The 22,462-nt window shown below is 45.2% G+C and overlaps 1 protein-coding gene across 5 annotated transcripts in view; it reads left to right on the forward strand.

Moving 5' to 3' along the window:
* The first annotated feature begins 1,438 nt into the window (after window positions 1-1,438).
* IL1RL2 (interleukin 1 receptor like 2) overlaps window positions 1,439-22,462 on the forward strand; it is a 42,763-nt gene continuing 21,739 nt past the window's right edge. For 2 of the 5 annotated variants that reach the window (XM_062208787.1, XM_062208789.1), the window contains exons 1-6: window positions 1,439-1,767; window positions 2,259-2,328; window positions 3,382-3,616; window positions 5,536-5,731; window positions 16,775-16,934; window positions 21,799-21,873. In XM_062208787.1, the coding sequence (XP_062064771.1) occupies window positions 2,265-2,328; window positions 3,382-3,616; window positions 5,536-5,731; window positions 16,775-16,934; window positions 21,799-21,873 (730 nt within the window). In that variant the 5' untranslated portion in view covers window positions 1,439-1,767; window positions 2,259-2,264. The remainder of the gene's footprint in view (window positions 1,768-2,258; window positions 2,329-3,381; window positions 3,617-5,535; window positions 5,732-16,774; window positions 16,935-21,798; window positions 21,874-22,462) is intronic. The other 3 variants (XM_062208788.1, XM_062208790.1, XM_062208791.1) reach the window with 3 other exon arrangements.

Here is a 22,462-nt window from a genome sequence, read left to right on the forward strand (position 1 = left end):
TTTCATTCCAAGATCTTGTGCCTCACAGAGACCAGAATTCTAAACAGAAGCACATAGATGTACACAAGTAGGGACAGGATTTATTTAACAGTGAGAGAGAAAACGTACAATCGCTGGGGCTGGCACTGTGGCACAGTGGGTTAATGCCCTGGCCTGAAGCACTGGCATCCAATATGGGTGCCAGTTCGAGACCTGGTTGCTCCACTTCCGATCCAGCTCTCTGCTGTGGCCTGGGAAAGCAGTAGAAGATGGCCCAAGTCCTTGGGCCCCTGCACCCACGTGAGAGACCCAGAAGAAGCTCCTAGCCCCTGGCTTTTGGTCGGCGCAGCTCAGGCAGTTGCAGCCAATTGGGGAGTGAACCACTGGATGGAAGACCTCTCTCTCTCTGCCTCTCCTTTCTCTGTGTAACTCTGACTTTCAAATAAATAAATAAATAAATCTTTTTAAAAAAAAGAAAAAGAAAACGTGCAATCAACACACATGAGCGTGAACCACCCCACATGGAGAAAAAGCCATCCCAAATGGACCAGTGGGTTGCTTTAAGAGATAGGGAGGAAAAAGGAAAAACCCTGAACAGCACCCCCAACTATGGTCAGGGGACAAAATGAGGGCTCTCCCCAGTTGTCAGTTTTTTTTTGTTTGTTTGTTTTTTTTTTTTTTTTTTTTTTTTTTTTTTTTTTAATGAGGCACGGGGTTGTGCCTTAGCGTGGATGAAGCCATCTGGGAATCTTAAGTCATCTCTAGGTGGAGTTTATTATCCATGTGGTCATCAGAGCATGTCCCCCTTCTTGGTCCCTATGAGACACACACAGGTGCATCCTGGCCAAGTGGGCGTTTTCGATTGACAAGTAAAGAGGTAACATTATATTCAGGTCACTTTGGTCTATCTAGCTGCCTGTCATTCACAACCCCAGGAATGACACTTTACATTTCTTCCTAAATCACAGTGCCCTGGTGTGTGTGTGTGTGTGTGCATGTGCGTGTGTGTGTGTGTCTGAGGTGTCTGAGGTGTCTCCAGTGGCCAGGGTGACAAGTCCCTGTTGATACGGTGCTGTTGGGAAGTTTAAGGTGGGAACATTTAAGGCACAGGATTGGCAAGGAACCCTTGCTGTCTGCATTAGATGTTAAGACGCGTGACGCAGGAGGCAGCTTAAGAACATTCCACAGAAACCATCTGCGGTGGCTTCCACTTCCAGCAACTTCAGTATGGACCAAAGCAGGGCATGTTGCAACTTCTCACACGGGATCTGGCAAGAACGAATAATTCACTTACAGGGATAACGTGGAACAGATTTAGGCACAGATTCCCGGTGACGAAGAACTCATTGGCTGTCCCAGTATCAGGCCAAAAGACTTTCCGCCTACTTCCTACTGAGATGCCACCCTCCTTCCTACTGGGAAGGTCTGCCCCGCCCACGCTGGCAAGGAGGGACCCAGGCGTGGGGATGCTGGCCGCAGCCTCGGGTCCTCAGGGTTTTCCACTCCGCAGGTGACCCTGCGCGCTTCAATGCCGCGGGCAGACAGACATCAGCGCTGGGGAGTCCGCAGCTGAGCCCAGCGCGGCTGGGGTCCTGACGGTAGGAAAGGCGTGGGAGATTGAGGTGACAGGAGATCGGGACCGGCTGGGCGACCTGGAGGCCGCCTGCGTCCCTGGGCGGAGGCGGCCATCGCGCATCTACCGTGCAGCCCCAGAGTGCTCGATTTTCCTCCCTCCGGTCCTGAGGCTCTTTGCCGGGTGCAGGCGCACCCAAGCCGACCTCTGCAGGGGTGAGCTGAGTTTGGGGTTTCCGTTTAGTCTGCCAGGCACCGCCAGATCCCAGCCCAGGGAGGCTGCGCGCACTGAACTAGGCGGGACTCGGGGCGCGCGGGGCTGGGGCCGCCACTGGGGCTCCTGGATCCTCCGTGCCGCGCCGCGCGGGACACCCAAGCTGCCTCGCTGGCAGTGGGCAGAGGGGATGCCACCGGGGCGCCACGAGCTACCCTCCGCCACCTGCCGACACCCTCCACAGGTGGGGCTGAGCTCCCCGTGTGCTAAAAGTAGGGCATGGAGAGTAAGCGTGGGAAGGGAAACTGCTCAGACTTGGGAGGTTGGGAGGGGAGTGAGGCTGAAGGTGGAGGGCTCCCCAGGTCAGTGGCCTGGGTGGGGATCTCAGAATCCAAAGTGGCAGGAGCGGGCGCCCCGGGCCAGGGCCAGGGCCAGGGCGCGCCCAGCCCCGCTGTTCCCTGCCCCTCGCAGCCTCTTATTTTCTTCCTTGTAGCCCAACATGGGGATGAGGTGCCTGCTGGTCTGCGGGGTGTCCATCGCCCTTCCACTTTTTGTCGGAGCAGGTACGTGGGAGGGAACTCCCTGGGCCTGGGCGGCTAGCCAGCCGGGCGTGCGTGCGCGCTCCTGACACCTCGCTCGCCATGTGGGCATGGCTGGTTCCTTGGGCACGGCTGGCAGGGCGGAATGGGCGCGGTGGGAAGGCAGCCGGTTTCGCTTCCTAATGCTCGGGCCCAGAGGTGCTCTTGCAGCCCTGAGATGACTTTGCGGGGAGAGAGAACCTAGGCGAATGTGCAAGTCAAGACTGAGGTTAGAAGGCTCCCATGGGTCCGCCATTGTCTCTTGCATGTCACTGCGGCTTATTTTATCACCCAGGGTCGAAACAAACCACCCACAGCACACATCACTTCTGAGAAAAACGAAGTAACTTGGTAAAAGTCAACTTTAAAAGTGATTTTTTTTAAACTTCCATTCTGGGGTGAGATGTGTTGTACCCATGTAGAGTGGGTTAACTGGATGACAGCGTAGAAAGAAAACCGCCAGGATGTAAAGAACGCAGGGGCCGAGAGGACCGGGAAAGGGAGAAATCCTTCCAGACGGCACAGGTTGAGGAGGAAACCAAGTGACTTCTGGCCTATCTGAAGACCTTGGAATTATGTTTTTGTTTTTGTTCTTTTTTTTTTTTAAGATTTATTTATTTATTTGAAAGAGTAACACAGAGAAGGAGAGACAGAGAGAGAGAGAAAGAGAGAGAGAGATCCGAAGCCAGGAGCCAGGAGCTTCTTCCGGGTCTCCCACATGGGTGCAGGGGCCCAAGGACTTGGGCCATCTTCCACTGCTTTCCCAGGCCATAGCAGAGAGCTGGATCGGAAGTGGAGCAGCTGCTCCACTTGAACTGGCGCCCATATGGGATGCCAGCACTGAAGGCAGCGGCTTTTCCCGCTATGCCACAGCGCCAGAATTATGGTTTGTAACCAGCAGGCTACTTTTAAGAAACTCTCAAATAACATTTCCAGTTGGCTGGAAAATTCGAGTCATTTGTTAAACTAGCGCTAAACATGACAGGAGTTTGCTTTTGTGGTTGCTTATTCTGTTTTTTTTTTTCTTCCTGTCCCTAGATGTGTGCAAGGAGATTGGTATGCAGAACGAGACACCTTCTGTGGGCCAGCCTTTTGCTTTTAATTGCACTTTCCCTCCCATAACATTTGGGAAAGTAAATGTGCTGTGGTATAAAAGTTCTAGGAAAATCCCTGTGTCCCAAAATGTACATTCTCGAATTCACCAGGACCACACCTGGATTCTGTTTCTCCCCTTGGCATGGGAGGACTCAGGCATCTACCAATGTATCATAGAGTAAGTTCTTCAATTAAAATAAAGCAACTCACATATAGTGCAATATATAGCTCAAATGGGTAACTCGTATATATATATATATATGTACACATAATATATATATATACATACATATATGTATATATATACACACACAATTCTTATTAATACATAGATTATTTTAGGAAAGTTCTTATTAAATATAGAGAACTCAAGGAAGAGAATGATATTATATAGTTATATTAGTTCTGAGACAATGACTAGTGAACACATTTTAAAATGGAACAGATTTGTTAATGGATTTCGAAACCAAAAATGCATCATTTCCTGTTGAAATGATGCCTCGGGCCAGAGCAGCTCACAGAGAGTGTGTATTCCAACATTACTGCTGCCATCTTTCTTGGGGTGGCAGAAGTTTCTGTGACCAGTGGTGCCAGGTATTAGTGAGCATCCTTTAAGCCCTTTTGCTAAGATATACTTCTGGAGGCGGCAGGGGAGTCTGGAAATGTGTGTGTGTGTGTGTGTGTGTGAGAGAGAGAGAGAGAGGGAGGGAGGGAGAGAAAGAGGGAGTTTTCAATTTGTACACTTGTGGGCCCTGGATAGGTAGGACTCATCTGTGGGCCAAATTTGGTATGAAGCCACACTTTCATGACTTTGTCCTACTATCTTGCAAGACCTTAGTAAATTATTTGATTTATCTAAGTCTTGGCTTCCTTATCTGGAAAACAGAGGTCATACTGGCAAGCAGGGTTCAGATGGAAATTAACTGAACTCCCGTGCAAAGTTAATACTGCCAGCCCCTTTCCAAGTGAAAGGCGACTCTGAAAAATTACCCACTGTGTGGGTCACTGGAGCAAGTGGCCGTTAACCTCTGTTTGCTGGTCTTAGCTCAAATAGATCAACTGCAGAGGGCTTGTGGAGCTCTGTTCTCCTGCTTCAGGTTAAGCTGTGAATTATGAACTGGGGTTGACAATCATTCATCACGTACATTCTCCTGAGTGTCAGAGCTGCGCTTAAAATATTTAAATCCGGGAGCTGCAAAATGGAGAAAAATCATCTTTATTACCAGTTAGATGAAGATACTGCCTGTTATAGAAGAAAGTAACCATGAATTTTCCTAGATTTTTGACATCCAGATGCACGATGTATTTAGCAAACTTTATATATTTTTCTTTTATGTTGTAAAAAGAACAGCATATAGAACTACTATGTGCCATTTATCTAGTTTCATTTTTATTTTATTTTAAAATGTACTTCATTTATTTGAAAGGTAGAGTTACAGAGAGAGAGGGAGGGAGGGAGGGAGAGAGAGAGAGAGAGAGAGAGAGAGAGAGAGAGATAATCTTCCATTCACTGGTTCACCTCCCAAATGACCCTAATGGCCAGGGCTGAACCAGGCTTGGAACTCCATCTCTGTCTCACATGAAGGTAGCAGGGGCCCAAGCACTTGGACCATCTTCTGCTTTCTGAGGTACATTAGTAGGAAGCTGATCAGAAGCAGAATAGCTGGGATCGGAAGTGGCACTCCAGCGTGGGACACCATCGTCCCAAATAGCAGCTTGACCCTCTGTGCCACAACGAAGGCCCCGATTTTTTTCACAGTTAGTTTTAAGCTGTGCCTTTTGGGCTGGAATGCTAGCTAAGTGCTTTGTGTCCTCTTCAGAGTTCTCAAAGGCACCTGCTAGCCATTTGCCCCGAGTGCGTGATGCTCCTTCCTCTCACTTGTCAAGGTATTGTCCGGTTTCTCCCCTGTGTAAATTTCACTTGCCCTTTTATAATGAATGAGTTGTGGAATGCTTATTTTATGTTTTTTTTTTTTTTCTGCAGCATATTGACCATGGGTCTTGAAAATGATTTGGCGAGATTTTGAAAATATGCTGAATCATTTGATTTTATGATTGCTTGAGTTGACATGGTTTCAATCTGCTATTTCCATATAGGGAGACAGACCACTGTTACAGAATACACATAAACCTGACTGTTGCTAAAAGATCTTGGTGTGACAATTCCGGAACGAGTGTATCTACTTTGTCAGACGAGTACAAACAAATATTACATGTTGGACAGGATGACAGTCTGATGTGTCACTTGCACTTTCCGAAGAGTTGTGTTTTGGATTCAATAAAGTGGTATAAGGTAAAAAAAATTCCTATTGATATAGTTTTCTTGTTTTTTCTAGGCTATTGCAGATCTTTTAAGGCAGCTTTGGTAAAGAGATTTGTGTCTAACATAGGCCTGATTAGTAATGTTACCCTAATTGTTTGTTAAACTTATGGTTTTTATAACTTTGTGATATTGTATTACTTCAATCCTCCATTCCATCAATTATCCTTATTTTTCAGGCTGTCCTTGGGTATTCTTTTTCCTCTAACATTACTTAGTCTGCTTGAATGGTTTCTCTAAACATGTGGTTCAGTCATCACAAATGATATAATGACCCCTGGCAAACCTTTTCCTGACTCCTGTTTCCTATTTCTCTGGGTCCAACACACCTTCCCCAAATCCTGACTGCCATTATGAGTTCATTGTATAAGCATTATCTTGCACAATGCTACACAAGTAAATAAAATACCCATCCTACTTTTTTTTATTTTTTCTAAGATTAATTTATTTATTTGAAAGTCAGAGTTACACAAAGAGAGGAGAGGCAGAGAGAGAGAGGTCTTCCATTCATTGGTTCATTGGCTGCAATGGCCAGAGCTGTGCTGATCCAAAGCCAGGAGCCAGGAGCTTCCTCTGGGTCTTCCCATGGGAGTGCAGGGGCCCAAGGACTTGCCATTTAAAAAAAAAGTTATTCTTGTTATATTCTTGCTGACTTATGGGAGATTTTGCACCTTTATATATCCTTGGTACCAATGTTTGGCATGAATTTAAAAAATCTTTTCATTTAAATATAATATATGAGGTACTTACAAGATAAGATTATTTTGATGTCAAAAATTTTGGAAGCTTAGGGCCAGCACTGAGATGCAGTGAACTAAGCTGCTACCTGCAATGCCAGCTTCCCATATTGGAGCACCAGAGTCCTGGCAGTGCTGCTTCCAATCCAGCTCCCTGTTAATGTGCCTGGGAAGGAAGTGGAGGGTAGCCCAAGTTCTTGGGCCCTGTCACTTATATAAGAGACCCATGCGGAGCTCTGGTCACCTAGCTTTGGCCTGGCTAGCCCTGGCCATTGCTAACATTTGGGAAGTGAATTGGCATAGGGAAGATCAATTTCTTTCTCTCTTTCTCTTACTCTTTCAGATAAATAAGTCTTTAAAGTAAAAAGAATTTTGGAACCCATACATACAAGAAGTCTTCAAAGACATTCATGGAAATGTGTATGATGAAAAACTATGTGTGGATTTCAAAATTTGAATTATTAAGAAATGCATGAATGATAAGTGGTTGAGCATGCTGATTTATCAGAAAGTGAAGACACTTTTTTAAAAGATTTATTTATTTATTTGAAATACAGAGTTACACAGAGGAGAGGCAGAGAGAGAGAGAGAGAGAGAGAGAGAGAGGTCTTCCATCCACTGGTTCACTCCCCAATTGGCTGCAATGGCCAGAGCTGCGCAGATCCAAAGCCAGGAGCCAGGAGCTTCTTCCAGGTCTCCCACGTGGGTGCAGGGGCCCAAGGACTTGGGCCATCTTCTACTGCTTTCCCAGGCCATAGCAGAGGGCTATGGAAGTGGAGAAGCCGGGTCTTGAAGTGGTACCCATATGGGATGCCAGTGCTTCAGGCTAGGGTGTTAACCCGCCACGCCACAATGCCGGCCCCAATGAAGACACTTTTTGCATTACCCTTTCTCACCAATACAATATTACTAGCACCTTGGAAAGGCTCATCTCTGCCATTTTGCATAAAATTATGTCTCACTAGTCTCCAAGATTACTGCTCTCCTGGCTTTCAGTATCATTGGTTAGATTAGTCAGTTATTGAACTTTATTTGAAATAGATTTCATATAGTGTTTTGTGTCTTACTTCTTTGGCTCAATAGTAAACCTGTAAGAATCGCCATGCTGTGGCTTGGAGTTTAAGTTCATCTGTTTCATTATTGTATAGTATTTCATTCTTGATACCAGTCTTTTGAGTTGTTTGCAACTTTTGAATATGAGAAATAAAGCTGGTATGGACATTCTAGCACATATCTTTTAGTCACTTATGCATGCGACTTTGTGAGGCATTTTGCTTCTGACAACTGAGATGGCTACGGAGTGACTGGTGGGTGGGTCACATATACAGAGTGGTTATGGTAGACAAAGGGATGATTCATGTCCTGGGCTGAATGGAGAAAGACAGCATGAGATGTCATCCAGCTATGAACAGCACATAATTGAAAACTTATGGGTAGTTTATTTCTGGATTTTCCATTTAATATTTCAGACCATGGTTAACTGAAGCCATGGAAAGCAAAACTTTGTGTAATAAATAGATGAATGGCCTCCAAGGTCCCTCTCTCACTCAATATGCTTCATTTTTAAAAAAATCAATCATTGAGCCAATGAAAAATATTACCCAGACAAGTATTCATGTAACACTGGCTGTGCATCCTGACGTGCGATAAAACTGCATGTTCTTCTCATTTTCCTCTGATTAGCACTGACTCTGCCTACAATTTAATTACTGGAAATATTTCTGCTCCCGTTAGAGGGTCTTGAGTGCTGTGCCACAGTCTACACATTCGCAGTTGGCGTTGACTTTAGCATCAGCTGTTCTTCAAATCTGGCTTTGGAGTCTCAGCCTATGGTGTTACCTGTTCCTCTCTAAGGCTTCCAGCTTGCAGCCTTGAAAGCATCACCTCTTGGCACCAGCATTAATACTCTTTTTAAAGATTTATTTATTGATTTATTGATTTGAAGGAGTTACAGAGGGAAGGAGAGGGGGAAGGGGAGGAGGAGGGAGAAGTGGAGGGAGAGGGAGATCTTCCATCCACTGGTTCATTTCCCACATGTCCACAATGACCAGGGCTGGTCCAGGCTGAAGCCAGAAGCTTCTCCCACGTGGGTTGCAGAGGCCCAAGGACTTAGGCCATGTATGTTCCCCTGCTTTTCCAGGCCATTAACAGGGAGCTGGATCAGAAGTGGTGCACCTGGGACACAAACTGGCACCCATATGGGATGCAGGTATCACAGGTGGAGGTTTTACCCGCAATGCCACAACTGTCCCAAGACTCTTGGTGGTCGTGGCAGCAAGACATTTCTATCAGCTCTTTCCTCCTGACCTGGCCCTGTTGTGCTTAGGGGTATTGAAGCAGCACTTGACGTTTGTAGGAAGGGAGGTCTTCAGATCAACTCAGCTGCTAACTTGGTGTCAAGTTGTTGCTGTGTTAAGTCTGCTTTTTCACTGGTAAAAGTCAAGGATAAGTTTACATGATTTCAGGAAGCTTGCTGGGCCTTCAGATTGCTGGTCTGAGGACAAAATCTATTCTATTCCAGTATGATCAGACTTGGAGAATCAGGTGCTCATTAGGAAGTATTTTATTCATTTATTATTTTCCAATATAAATTTGTATTTATATAGAACTTGAAGATGTAGTGCTGTGATTAACAATCCCAAACAGGCATCAAGTGCTACATGCTTAAAAAGTAGATCCTTAGCGTCATCCTCCTTGAAGTGAGCTGGGGCTCAGATACTTTTATTTTATTTTATTTTTTTTGGACAGGCAGAGTGGATAGTGAGAGAGACAGAGAGAAAGGTCTTCCTTTTTGCCGTTGGTTCACCCTCCAGTGGCCACTGCGGCCGGCGCATCTCGCTGATCCGAAGCCAGGAGCCAGGTGCTTCTTCTGGTCTCCCATGCGGGTGCAGGGCCCAAGCACTTGGGCCATCCTCCACTGCCTTCCTGGGCCACAGCAGAGAGCTGGCCTGGAAGAGGGGCAACCGGGACAGAATCCGGCGCCGCAACCGGGACTAGAACCTGGTGTGCCGGCGCCACAAGGCGGAGGATTAGCCTGTTAAGCCACGGCGCCGGCCTAGGATACTTTTATTTTAAAAACAATCCCTGGGCTTGAGAAAGTAGAATGAGGCTAGGAGGTGAGCGGGATAAGAAGGAAAGATCATTCAGAAATTGTCCTATGTCCTGTGATGCAGCTTAGGCACTCTTTGGACTTCATTGCTTTAATCTGGAAAATGGGAGGGTTGGGCTGGGACATGTTTTCTGCCTGGTGTTATGCCAGACCCTGGGGATACCATAACAAAGGAAACGCCTTATTTGCAGACAACTTAAAACTTACCAGAGGCAGACAAATCAACCAGGAAGTTTTTATTCTAGCACAACGTGAACATAAAGAAGCCCAAATTAGATCAGGCTCTGCAAATGTCTAAGATGCTCCCCGTAGGAGGTGGATGAATGACCACGAGTAACTAACCTGATTGGTGGGCAGTAATTCGAGGAAAGCAGCAGGTGCAAAGGTACTGGGTGAGGAAGAGAATGGTGTTTGGGGCCTTGGTTAGAGTTTAGGGTTCATGTAATAGTGGGGCAGGGTAATGCTGGGAAATGGAGACCTTGTATGCTAACCTAAACATTCCCGTTTTTGCAGTTAAAGTAATTCAACGGCAAGTCATACCACCAGGATAATTACAGGGTAGAATTTATCTTGGAAAAGTCCTTTGTAGTCACTGTAGTAAGTCAGTTGGAAGAGCTTGTGCATGGAGATATGTTGGTCCATTTTGGAAATTCAGTGAGGGTGTGTGAAGTAAAACTGATACAATGAGAGAGCAGGAGAGGAAGTTGGAGGGGACTCATGCCCCTATTTTCTATGCTGATTGGAAGATGTGATTGGAAAACTGGAAGCCCTGTAGGTGAACATAGGACAGAGTTGAGGGAGACACAAAGACTTTCTACAGTGAAGACCATGACTTTGGAGAGGGACCAAGACACATACCTATGTCATTATCTCCTACAGGGCATGTAGGGTATGAAATGGTTGACTCAGGAGGGGTCTGTGCTGGCAGGACAGAGGGCTGTGGTTTCGAGGCATTGGAATGACAATTGGTTTTGGACACATGAGTTCAGGGTGCAAGAAATGATGGAAGGGAACAAATGAAGCCTGATGGATGTAAAAAAAGAAAAAGATAAAAACCAAGGACAAACACCCTAAAGGACCCCATGTTTTCTAGAGATGTCAGCAGCTAAGTTCTGGATGTGGTTGCATTTGTTCAGCTGGTGCTGCTGGAGGACAAAGGAGAGGTATGGCTCCTCCTGCTTTATCCTGGCGAATGGGCGTTTCTGCCAGGGTGTTCCAGGGTCCAGTCTGCAGCTTTATGGCTGGGCTTCCAGTGCATTTGTGGGTGTAGCTCTTCCAGAAGTGGCAGTGCCTGGTCTCTGAGTCACAGGTGGTGTGTGTGTGTGTGTGAGTGTGTGTGTTAATGTGTGTGTATGGGTGTGTGGGTGTGGGAGTGTGTGTGTGGGTGTTGGTCTTCATTCCCCACTTTCCAGATGGTGGCAGAGGTAGCAGCCCTCACAGTAAGTTGGGTCTGCAGTGTGCTTGTGGTCTGGATGACACGTAATATCCTGTCTCAGTTGCTTTCCTGCATAATTGTAGAAATATTTTTCATTTCCTGTAACTAAACCTAGACTGAGATATATGACTCCACAATATGGTTTTAATGATTATCTGATGTAATCTGTTTGCTAAGTATTTAGTTCAGCACAGATTTATAATAGGTATAATAGATAAATATTAGATGGTTAAGTGTTTGGTGCAGCAGTTGAGATGCCTGAATTCAATAATTTTTTTTTCTGACAGGCAGAGTTAGACAGTGAGAGAGAGAGGCAGAGAGGTCTTGCTTTTCCGTTGGTTCATCCCCCAGTGGCCTCTGTGGCCGGTGCGCTACGGCCGGCGTACCGTGCTGATCCAAAGCCAGGAGTCAGGTGCTTCTCCTGGTCTCCCATGTGGGTGCAGGGCCTAAGGACCTGGGCCATCCTCCACTGCACTCCCGGGCCAGAGCAGAGAGCTGGCCTGGAAGAGGGGCAACCGGCACAGAATCTGGCGCCCCAACCGGGACTAGAACCTGGGGTGCTGGTGCTGCAGGTGGAGGATTAGCCTAGTGAGCCATGGCGCCGGCCCTGAATTCAATATTAAAGAGTCTGGGTTTGAGTTCCAGCTCCACTTCCAAATCCAGCTTCCTGCTAATGTGCATCCTGGGAGGCAGCAGGTGATGAGTCACACGCTTGGGTCCCTGCCAGCCATGTGGGAAACCCAGACTGAATTCCTGGTTTCACCTTGACCCAGACGCAGCTTTTGTTGGTATTTGGGACATGAACCAGTGGATAGAAAATCTTTGTCTCTCTGCCTCTCTGCATTTTAAATAAATAAAAACGTAATTAAAATAAATAGTAGATAAATTTTTTTAGCTAAAATCAAAGAATGAAAGAGCTAGAATAACAGGAAATTATGATCAGAAATTGTATTTGCTTTTAAGAGCTTTGGGTTTGTAGTAGCTCTGGGTGATGACACTACCAAAGCTACGTCTGGGAGAATTGAAAACTTAGAGGAGTCAAGGTGGTCCTTGAAATTGAAGGGGTAACAGAGAGGGTTTGGGTACTGCATTCTCACAGGTATTGAAGCATCTGCATTTGAAACATCAGCAAGTCTCCAATTTGTTTTTTTTTTTTTTCCAATCCCAAGTTATTCCTCAATCCTGTGGTTTTCTGCCCCCATTATGGTGCTGAATCCGTGCTGGCTGAAGTTATGTCAGGTCTTCTGAAGGCAAGCTAAGGTTCACTCTCAATCCCAGTCGTGGTCTCCTGATGGCCTGTGGCACCGCAGGTGCTTTCACCAGCCAGGAACCCCCTGCTTGCTTCCTTCAGAAGCACCCCCACCTCCTCAACCCCGCTCTGGTGGCCCTTCCCTAATCTTTATTATTAGATTCTCATCTTGTATATTTGGGACTTTGCATTTGGGGTTCCCCATGATTTCAACCATGGTCTTGTTTTTTAAAAAAAGATCTATTTTATTTATTTGAAAAGTAGAGTTACAAAGTGACAGAGAGAGAGAGAGAGAGAGAGAGAGAGAGAGAGAATTTTCCATCCACTGATTCATTCTCCGAAGGGTTACAATGGCCAGAGCTGTGCCAGACTGAAACCAGGAGCCCGGGGCTTCTTCCTGGTCTCCCACTTAGGTGTGGGGACCCAGGCTCTTGGGCCATCTTTCACTAGTTTTCCAGGTGCATTAACAGGAAGTTGGATCAGAAGGGGAACAGCCAGGACTTGAAACAGTGCCCATATGGGATGCCAGCCTGGCAGGTGGCAGCCGTACCCATGCACCACAGCACCAGCCCCTCAACCTTTGTCTTCTATTCTCACTTTGTTCACATTCATATGGATGATTTATGGAGCCATCCATATCCAGGTGCCTCCCAACTCTTCCACTGTGGCCTTTCATCCAACCTTAGCCTATGATGCCAGGTCCTTCAGAAAGTTCGTGGGACAATGGAATAAAAAGATAAAATGCATTTCCACAAACTTTCACCCGCACAACTCACCACAGTCACCGTAGTTAGAACCACATGTTATGTGATAATTTTTCTGCATTTTCTTTGCAACCTCTCTCCTATCTGGCACTACCTTTGCATGCCCAAGTTGGGAGACTATGAAACCTGCTCCCTCTTCACATTCCTAATTTGGCACTAAAGTCTACGGTTGGTGATGTTTAAAGTCACTGATTTCCGTTCCCTTCTTGCTATCTCCATTGTCTTGTCTTTATTCAGGCTTCATTAAGCCTTAGTGTATGGAAATAATATTCTAAATTGTTTCTTGATCTTTAGGATTGTCTCATTTTAATTCTTCCTATGCATCAAGCAGAATGATCATTCACAAAAGTGTACCTAATCCTCTTACTCCCTTGGTTGCAAAGATTAGATGTTCATCTTCTTTTCGTGATTTTCTTTGATTGAGCTTCTGACTTCTTCACTAGTTTTTTTCCCATCACTCTTTCATGGCCACTGCATCTTACCCAGAATGCTCCAGGCTCTTTTGTGCCTATGAAAAATGGCACATATGGGACTAGGAGTGTACTTCTTGGTGCCTGAACATAAAAAAAATTGAAATATTATCTATTATTATTATTAGTAGTAGTGGTAGTAGTAGTATTCACCTTTTACTTTTTTAGATTTTATTTTATTTGAAATGTAGAGAGAGAGGGAGAAAGAGATTGATTTTCCATCTGCTGATTCATGCTCCAAATGCTTGAAACAGTCAAGGCTGGAGCAGGCAAAAGCCAAGAACCCAGAACTCTATTTGGGTCTCCCCCTTAGGTGGCAGGGACCCGACTGAGCCATATCCTGATGCCTCTCAGGGAGCACAAGAACAGGAAACTGGAATCAAAGTGGAGCTGGAACTTGAACTCAAGCCCTGCAGGCATCCTAACTGGCATTTTAGCCACCGTGTCAAACACACTTGAAAAGTGGCATAGTGGGTTAAACACTGCATGTGGTGCTGGCATCCCATATGGGTGCTTGTTTGAGTCCTGGTTGCTCCGCTTCTGATCCAGCTCCCTGCCAATGGCCTGGGAAAGAAGTGGAAGTTGGCCCAAATGCTTGGGCCCCTGTGCCCATGTGGGAGAGCTAGAGGAAGCTCCTGGCTCCTGTCTTCAGAACGGCCCACTTCTGCCATTGTGGCCATTTGAGGAGTGAACCACTGGATGGAGGACCTCTTTCTCTTTCTGTCCCTCTCTCTGTAACTCTGCCTCTCAAATAAATAAATAAATCTTTAAAAATAAAAATCTTGTTAGAAACCCTGCTCCCAAATTTTAACATTTAAATTCAGGCTTGCTGAGACATTTTTCTCTGAAATGATGCTCCGGTGGCTCAGAGTAGGCACAATCGGAGTCATTGTAAGAGGACAGAATGTTATCAAGACTGAATGTATGCATATTTGTCATTTGTGTAGTAGAGGGGAGAGAGAGAAAAAGAGAATACTTCTAACTGTTGGTTCACTCCCCAAACATCTGTAACAGACCAGGAACTGGAAATTCCACCCAGGCCTCTGGTGTGGTGACAGGAATCCAATTACTTGACCAGTTTTTTTTTTTTTTTTTTTGAAAGAGTTATAGAGAGAGGAGAGGCAGAGAGGGAGAGAGGGGGAGAGAGAGAGAGAGAGAGAGAGAGAGAGAGAGAGAGAGAGTATTCCATCCACTGGTTCACTCCCCAATTGGCTGTAATGGCCGGAGCTGCGCTGATCCAAAGCCGGGAGCCAGGAGCTTCTTCAGGGTCTTCCAAGTGGGTGCAGGGGCCCAAGGACTTGGGCCATCTTCTACTGCTTTCCCAGGCCATAGCAGAGAGCTGGGTCGGAAGAGGAGCAGCTGGGACTCAAAATGGCGCCCATATGGGATGCCAGTGCTTCAGGCCAGGGCTTTAACCAGTTGTGCCACGGTACCAGCCCCAACCAGGGTTATCAATAGCAGGCTCCTGTAGTCAGTAGCCAGAGCTAGGAATCAAATTCAGGTACTCTGATGTGGAATGTGAATATCTTAACTATGCATAGCTTGAAAGAATGAGTCAGCCAGAAAGAGGACTGCTCAACAATGGAAGCATAGAAAAGAAATCCAGAGTTCGTGTCTACACAGGCACTATCCTGTGAACCTCACCCAGGGAAAAGGTTTCCAAAGTCCATGAACTCAAAATTTGCCTTTGTCTATACCCAAAGGAAGGCAACATGACATTCTCAGGGTCTGAGGACTTCATCCATTTGGTTTTTATTTGTAACTCCCATCCATTTGGCAAGCAATTATCTGATTATAATTTGATTTTTCATATAGTTGATAGAAAAATAATCTGAGACTTCTAGGAAGTTGTGTTTCACATTATAAGTAAGCAAATGCTGGCCCAGGTATTATTTATTGAATTTCACACTGTACGATGGATCCATTCACATCATTCCAGGTGATGGAGAATGAGCTATGGCTGCCTAAGTAAGGAGAGAACTGAACCCATTTGCAGTCACATCTATATTCACTCTGGTGTTTGTGTGCTTGCTTTCTCGGTTCATCTGTGAGCTACCTATTCTGAGAGAATGCACCTTATTCCTGCATGCCCAGGCCCTCTCACAGGGCAAGAGAGAGTAGGAACCCAAAGGTGTGGAGGAATAAATGGACTCAGTTAGCAAAGCAGTCACTCTGTGGTGTGGACTTTCCTGAAGGAAAGGGAACAGATCTGAGACAGAGTTCAGAAGTGGACCCCAGGGATGCAGGAGTGGGATTCATGAGAATCCGAGAGTGCGACAGAATGCGAGATTCTGACAGGAGAGGTGAATGAGCTTTGTCCTCTGGGTGGTTGCTGAGGATGATGACCGGGAAAGACATTCCTGAGACAAACAGGTCTCCAAGTTAGTTGAGGCTGAGGTAGTCTCCTGGCTGATGCAGTGGAGGCCTAGGTGCCATGAGAAATTATGTGACACCTGCTCGGCGGTAGTCCTTGACTACTGTTCAGGCCTCTAAGGAATATGTTGGTGAAGGGTTATTTTGGATTTCTGCATAGAAAAACGCTTGATAAGTGTGGAAGTTACAACCCGATGAAAGCAGTTGTTATTCACCTGGCCCTGCCGTCCTAGCAGAGCGGCTTGGCCCCAGCAGCTAGAAATCTGTAGAGAGGGATGGACCCTGTGGGTGGAGGATGCTTCTATCTGTTCATGCCCTCCTGCCCTACGCTTTCCACTGAGCCCCAGTCCTCTTCCAGGAGGTCTTCATTCCAGCCTGCACAGGACTCCCCCTTATTAACTATTATCAGATTTTATATACTTCTCATTTTAGCCTGTAAAATATTCTTTGTCAAGTCTTCCAGAGATAGATGTAGATAGAGCAAGAATTCCTTGCCCAGTCTGTGTATTTATAGATACAGATGTTTCTGTCTGTCTGTCTATATATCCATCCATCCATCCATCACCTATCTACCTGCATATGATTATCTATGTTATATCTATATCTATCTATCTATCTACCTACCTACCTACCATCTACCATCCATCTATGTATCACCTATCTACATCCATCTGATTATCTATGTTATATCTATCTATATCTATATCTATCTATCAGTCAGCTATTCAATAATAGTTAATAACAGACTATAAATTAGATGGGGCCCAGGGATCACCTAGATTTTTATCTCCTTAAATTTCTCAGGATGATGGTCTTCATTGGGAGTGTTAGTAGCACCCTCAAGTACTCACTGGATTGCATTTTTCCCCTTGTCTTTAGGACTGTAAAGAGATTGAAAGGGAGCGGTTTACTTCTTTGGGACTCAAGCTTTCTGTGAGCAATGTGTCGGCAGAGGACAGGGGGAACTATGCCTGCATGGCCAGACTGACACACCTGGGGAAAGAGTACACGGTGTTAAACAGCATCACTGTGAACATCAGTAAGTATGCTCATGTCTGCCACCTGACTTCCTCTTGCCTTTGTGCGAGCTAGCTGGCTGCAGGCTTTGGGCACAGGGATTGGGATCCTGATTTTTCTGGATGTTAGCAGGCCCCCAACCCTGTCACTTGATAAAAAAAAGAGTGAGGCAAAAGGGTGTGTGCAGTTTAGCTTCCCATCTGCAAACAAAGGATACTCAAAACTCTTGGTTTTGAGTTGTGAAAATTAAATGAGATCCTGTACATAGGGTAGCTCATGGGGTGGATGACAGAGCCTAAGTGTTCAGTAGATGGTAGATGTTACCATTATTCTCTTTAAAGTTCTATTTATATATTTATTTACTTGAGAGACAGAGAGTACCCATCCACTGCTTCACTTCCTAAATATCCATAATGGTTCAGGCTGGGCGGGGGCTGAAGTCATAAACCAGGAACTCGAGCTGTGTCTCCCACATGGGTGGCAGGGACCCAACTGCATGAACCATCACCTGCTGCCTACTGGGATGAGCATTAGCAGGTAGCTGCAATTGAGAGTGAAACAAGGACTTGAACTCAGATACCTTGATACGGGGTGTGGGTGTCCCAGCAGGTGGCTTAACCACTTGGCCAAACACCTGTCTGAAGACAACTCATAATTCTCTCAGCCCTCACTGCTGTGTTCTGGTGGCCCATTCCAGTACTGACCTTCATACCTCAGGCTCTGCAGAGCTTAAGGTTTCTGGATCTGGATCTGGATAAACAACTGCTCATGGGGTTTCAGTCCTCCTGAACATACACCCTGGAGACTTGAAAGCAGAACCTTAAGAATAGAGAAAAACCTAAGAATAATTTAGCTCAAGTCATTGATTTTCAGAGGCTTAGAAGGAGGGGCTTATCAAAGTTGGGGGGGGGAGGAGAGAATCTTCCATACACTGACTCACTTGCCAAAACTCCATCCACACATGGGTGGTAGGGGCCCAAGTACTTGGGTTATCATCCAATACTTTTCTAGGCACATTAGCAGGGAGCTGGATTGAAAGTGGAGCAGCTGGGACTCAAAATGGCCACATCAGCATGGCAGACAGCAGTGGATTAATCTGCTGTGCCACAACACTGGTCCCTAGAAAGGGTTGATTTCTATTTACTTATCTAGACAGAAAGAATTAAAAGGCAGCCATTTCTTCACTGTGAATCTCCACGTCTGCCAGATTTTTGTCGGAGTTCAGAGTCCTGGGGGTGCCTAGCTCATTCTTGAAGGAGTGGATCCCTGGAGGGGTCTGTGCAGCTGCCTGCAGAAGCTCCAGGCCAATCCAGGATGGGTCCTTTATTCTAGAGGGTCCATCCAGAGATTTCCTGCAATCCAGCCTTATTCTTCCCAGTTTGTCTTTCTTGTTTTGTCCTCTGCTATATTTGCTGCAATTGCATACTTAATTGAAATGGGGGTGATCTTTGGTTTTAACCTTTTTAGCTAAGGGCTCATTAATTAGGAATATTAATTGCACTAGATCTTATGATGGTTTCCTGATTCATCTTGTTTGCTGTTGAATCCCAACAGCACGAAGCCCCAGTGTCCAACCTAGATTAGGCAACTATCTAGTTATTCACTGAAAGATGGAGTATTGTAACACTTTGGTTTTATATGGGTAGCAGAGGGAATTTTAAAAAAATGATTTATTTGCTCAAAAGGTAGAGTGACAGGGAGAGACAGAGAGGAAGAACAGATGCATGTGCACTTGTGTGTGAGAGAGATAGGGATACAGATCTTCCATCTTCTGGCTCACTCCCCATATTGCTGCAATAGCCAAAGCTGGGCCAACCTGAAACCAGGATCCCTGAACTCCATCTAGGTTTCCTACATGGGTGGCAGGAGCCCAAGTACTTGGGTCATCTGCTGCCTTCTCAGGCACATTAGCAGGGAGCTAGATTGGAAGTAGCACAATCAAGACTCAAAACAGAACTCCAATTAATCTATAACACCACAGTGCTAGACCTTGAGGAAAGTTTTTGAAAGGTGAAATTTCTAAGGTAAAATGAAAAATACCAAAATAAGTCAACTGGCTCCAAAAGCCTGTATTTCATGTTTTTCAAGAAACATTTGTGATTTCTTATATGCCAATGGTTGTGTTAGACCATTATCCATTAGAAATGAAAAACATCATTTCTTCTATTGAGAAACTTCTAGCCCAGTGGCAATGAATCCAGAACTTTGAATGGACCATTTTAACATTGTATACTAAGGATAAAGTTGTAGACTATGTCTACAGGAAAAGAATAAGGAGAAACAGGTAGCAACTGTGTGTGGTCTGGAAGGCTTCTAAGAGAAAAGAACTTCTCGGCTGAATTTTGAAGGATTGATGGGATGTCTAGAAGTAAAAGAAGATGAAGAGGAGTCTCTCAGGAGAGAGAAGTATGCAAGGCCAAGTGAGGACATCATGATTTTCATTGTATCTGTAACTGCTTGCATTAGCGCCTAAGTAAATATGAAGGGAGAAGTGGTGTGTGCTGAGACCATGGAATTAATTAGGGACAAGTCCAAGGGGGCCACTTATATGTAGGCTTGTCCACATGGCTTCGGAAGGGCCCTCGGGTAAGTGCAAGTGCAGAGTGATGAGGCTCATTTGTGGTGGGCAATATCAGCCTTGATGGTTTAAGCAGGAGCTGTTGAGGGGGTCTGGGGGTCTGGACACCAATAGAGAGTGGAGGCTACTGTAACGTTGGGGAAAGTGCTGACAGTCTTGGCTGGAGGCAGCCGGGGGTTTCTTTTTGAGTCAGTCATTCAGTGACTCTTTTCTGAGTGCCTATCAGGGCCAGGTCTGGTGCTAGGCAGAGAGAACACCATGGTGAGGAAAACAGCTATAACCACGGCTCTGATGAAGCTTGAAGTCTGAGAGGGAGGAAGCAGAGATTAATCAGGTAATCCACTAGTGCGATGTGTAATTCTTGAGTATGTTAATTCAATAAAAGAAAATAAAACATGAGATCAAACAACCAAGCACCCTCTGAGAATGTAGTGGGTCAGGTAAACCTTCCTGATGACAGTGCTGCTGCCAGGTAGTATTACCTGAGTGATGGAATGGGTAAGATTTTTCCCGATTGGGGAAGTAACACACATGAAGACTCTAGAAAGCAGGCACACTGGACTGAAGTGACACTGAGTAGGGTAGATTGTCGAAGATGATGTGGTTGGAGAAGTAGTCAGGAGCCAAGAACAAGCAGGAACCTGCCATTCAAAGCAAGGAATGTGGATTTCATTCTAAGAACAAAGGCAAACCGCCAGAGGAGTGGTGAACAGAACAGCATGGCATTGTTTTCAGTTCTTAAGTAGCAGACTGGCTGCTGTATATAGAGAGAGCCACACAGGATCAGGACAGGAAGAAAAGTGTAGGAGAGATGTGCAGGCACAGGTAACACAATGGAACTGAAGCTGGAGAGCTGTGAATGAGTTCAAAGTATCTTCACAGGTGCAGCCCACAGGTCAGAGACTGGGTTGAACATGGAGAGTGAGGAATTTTGCAGGTCAAGACATCTAGGCCCTTTGGCACATGTGAGTGGTTGGTGATCTGTTGATTGAAACAAGATAGCTCTGCAGGGAAACCAGCTTTAAACATGAGATCATGAGTTTGGTCATTGGTAGGTTGTATAGGAGGTAGATTGTTTACACCCACCCAAGAGATATAGAGGAGGCCTTGGCCTTTGTGGATCTGGAGCTCAGGAGAAGGGCTGGAGATATGACTTTCTTTGCTTTTTTTAAAAATATTTTATTTATTTACTTGAGAGGCAGAGTTACAGACAGAGAGAGAAAGACAGAGAGGTCTTCTATCTGCTGGTTCACTCCCTAAATGGTCACAGCTGCTGGAGCTGGGCTGATTTGAAGCCTGGAGTCAGTCTTCCAGGTCTCCCATGTGGGTGCAGGGGCCCAAGGACTTGGGCCGTCTTCTACTGCTTTCCCAAGCAATAGCAGAGAGCTGGATCCAAAGAGGAGCAACCTGGCTTCAGCCTGGCCCAGCCCTGATCATTTTGGACACTTGGGGAGTGAAGCAGCAGATGAAAGACTTCTTCCTCTCTCTCTGTCTCTGCTTCTCCTTCTCTCTCTGTGTAACTCTGACTTTCCAAATAAATAAATAAATATTAAAAAAAAAAAACAGCTGGTGATAACTTTTGTTTGGAACTTAATGAATTTGAATGGTGGGTGGAATGTGCAAATATTTTGGCCATCATAAAAGCTGTGCACATTTGCATCTTTCCTAGCTAAGCTCTATCACTTATCCACATCTCACACCAAATATGCAGGGGGACTAGGGAATAAGTAAGTGATTGCTATATTTTGATGGACATGGGAAGGGATGGGAAGCAGTGGAGGATGACAAAAGGACAGGAAGCTCAGGGATTCAATACAAAGAAACACCCATAATATAGTTGGTAGGGAAGAATAGGAGAATAGTAGAATGGTAGTAGAGAATAAAAGAATACAGAAGAGATAAGGTTGTGAAAGAATATGGCAATGCCGGGTTGGAGGAGGGAAGAGTAGAACTGAAAATGAAACATTAGCGTCCTTATTCTCTGTAGGTAGGACCTAGGTGAGAACTTTGCTCGTAGTCATGGCTAGAGAAGTGTATTTGGATTATTAGTTAATGAGATTTTACTATACCACCTCATTACTTTATATTTATACTAAATATATAATCGTTCAAGCAGCTCAGTTCTGTTTCTTTTCTAAGAGTTCAATTAATTCTGGTTGAAATTGGTGGAAGGACTTTGGCTTTTGTTTTTCTTGACCAATGTTATTGAGGGCCTGCTATGCTGTGCTCTCTTCATGAGTACACTGGAGTGCCTGGGAATGTGTCTCATGTGATTCTAACGCAATTTCTTGTGGGTGTGATTTCTTAGCAGAAAGAGTTGGAAATGGAGGAAGAATTCCTAAAATCATTTATCCAAAAAACAATTCAATTGAAGTACAACTTGGTAAGTAAAGTCATTGCAGCCATTGAAATCCCCATGGGCAGAACTCATTAAGTACATATACTCCTGTGAATATTTGGAATTTCAAGATTAAACATAAATCCTATACACATCTAGTTTCTGGCTTTGGGTATAGCTGAGCTCACCATGAGAGGCATCAAAACAGAAACCAAGCAAGCTGCAGCTTGGGGAAATTGTGGTTTTAGAGTTTAGATATTGTTCACTGTGGGTCTAAATGATCATCGTAAATATTCTCATGCAAAAGCAAGGAAGATATAAAATAATTCCTGAAAAAGATAATGTATAGTATAAACTACTACTACTAATATTAACTAGGAATTTTGGATTGTTGTCTCTTTTTTAAGATTTATTTTTTATTTACTTGAAAGGCAGGGTTATAGAGAGAGGAGAGAGAGAGAAAAGAGAGAGAGAAAGAGAGAGGTCTTCCATCTGCTGGTTTACTCTTGAAATAGCTGCAACGGCTGGGGCTCGGCCAGGCTGAAGCCTGATCCAGGAGCTTCTTCAAGTCTCCCATGTGGGTAAAGGGGCCAAGCACTTGCACCATCTTCTGCTGCTTTCCCAGGCACATTAC

The sequence above is a fragment of the Lepus europaeus genome, chromosome 13, assembly GCF_033115175.1.
Source record: "Lepus europaeus isolate LE1 chromosome 13, mLepTim1.pri, whole genome shotgun sequence".
In the NCBI taxonomy this organism is placed as follows: domain Eukaryota; kingdom Metazoa; phylum Chordata; class Mammalia; order Lagomorpha; family Leporidae; genus Lepus; species Lepus europaeus.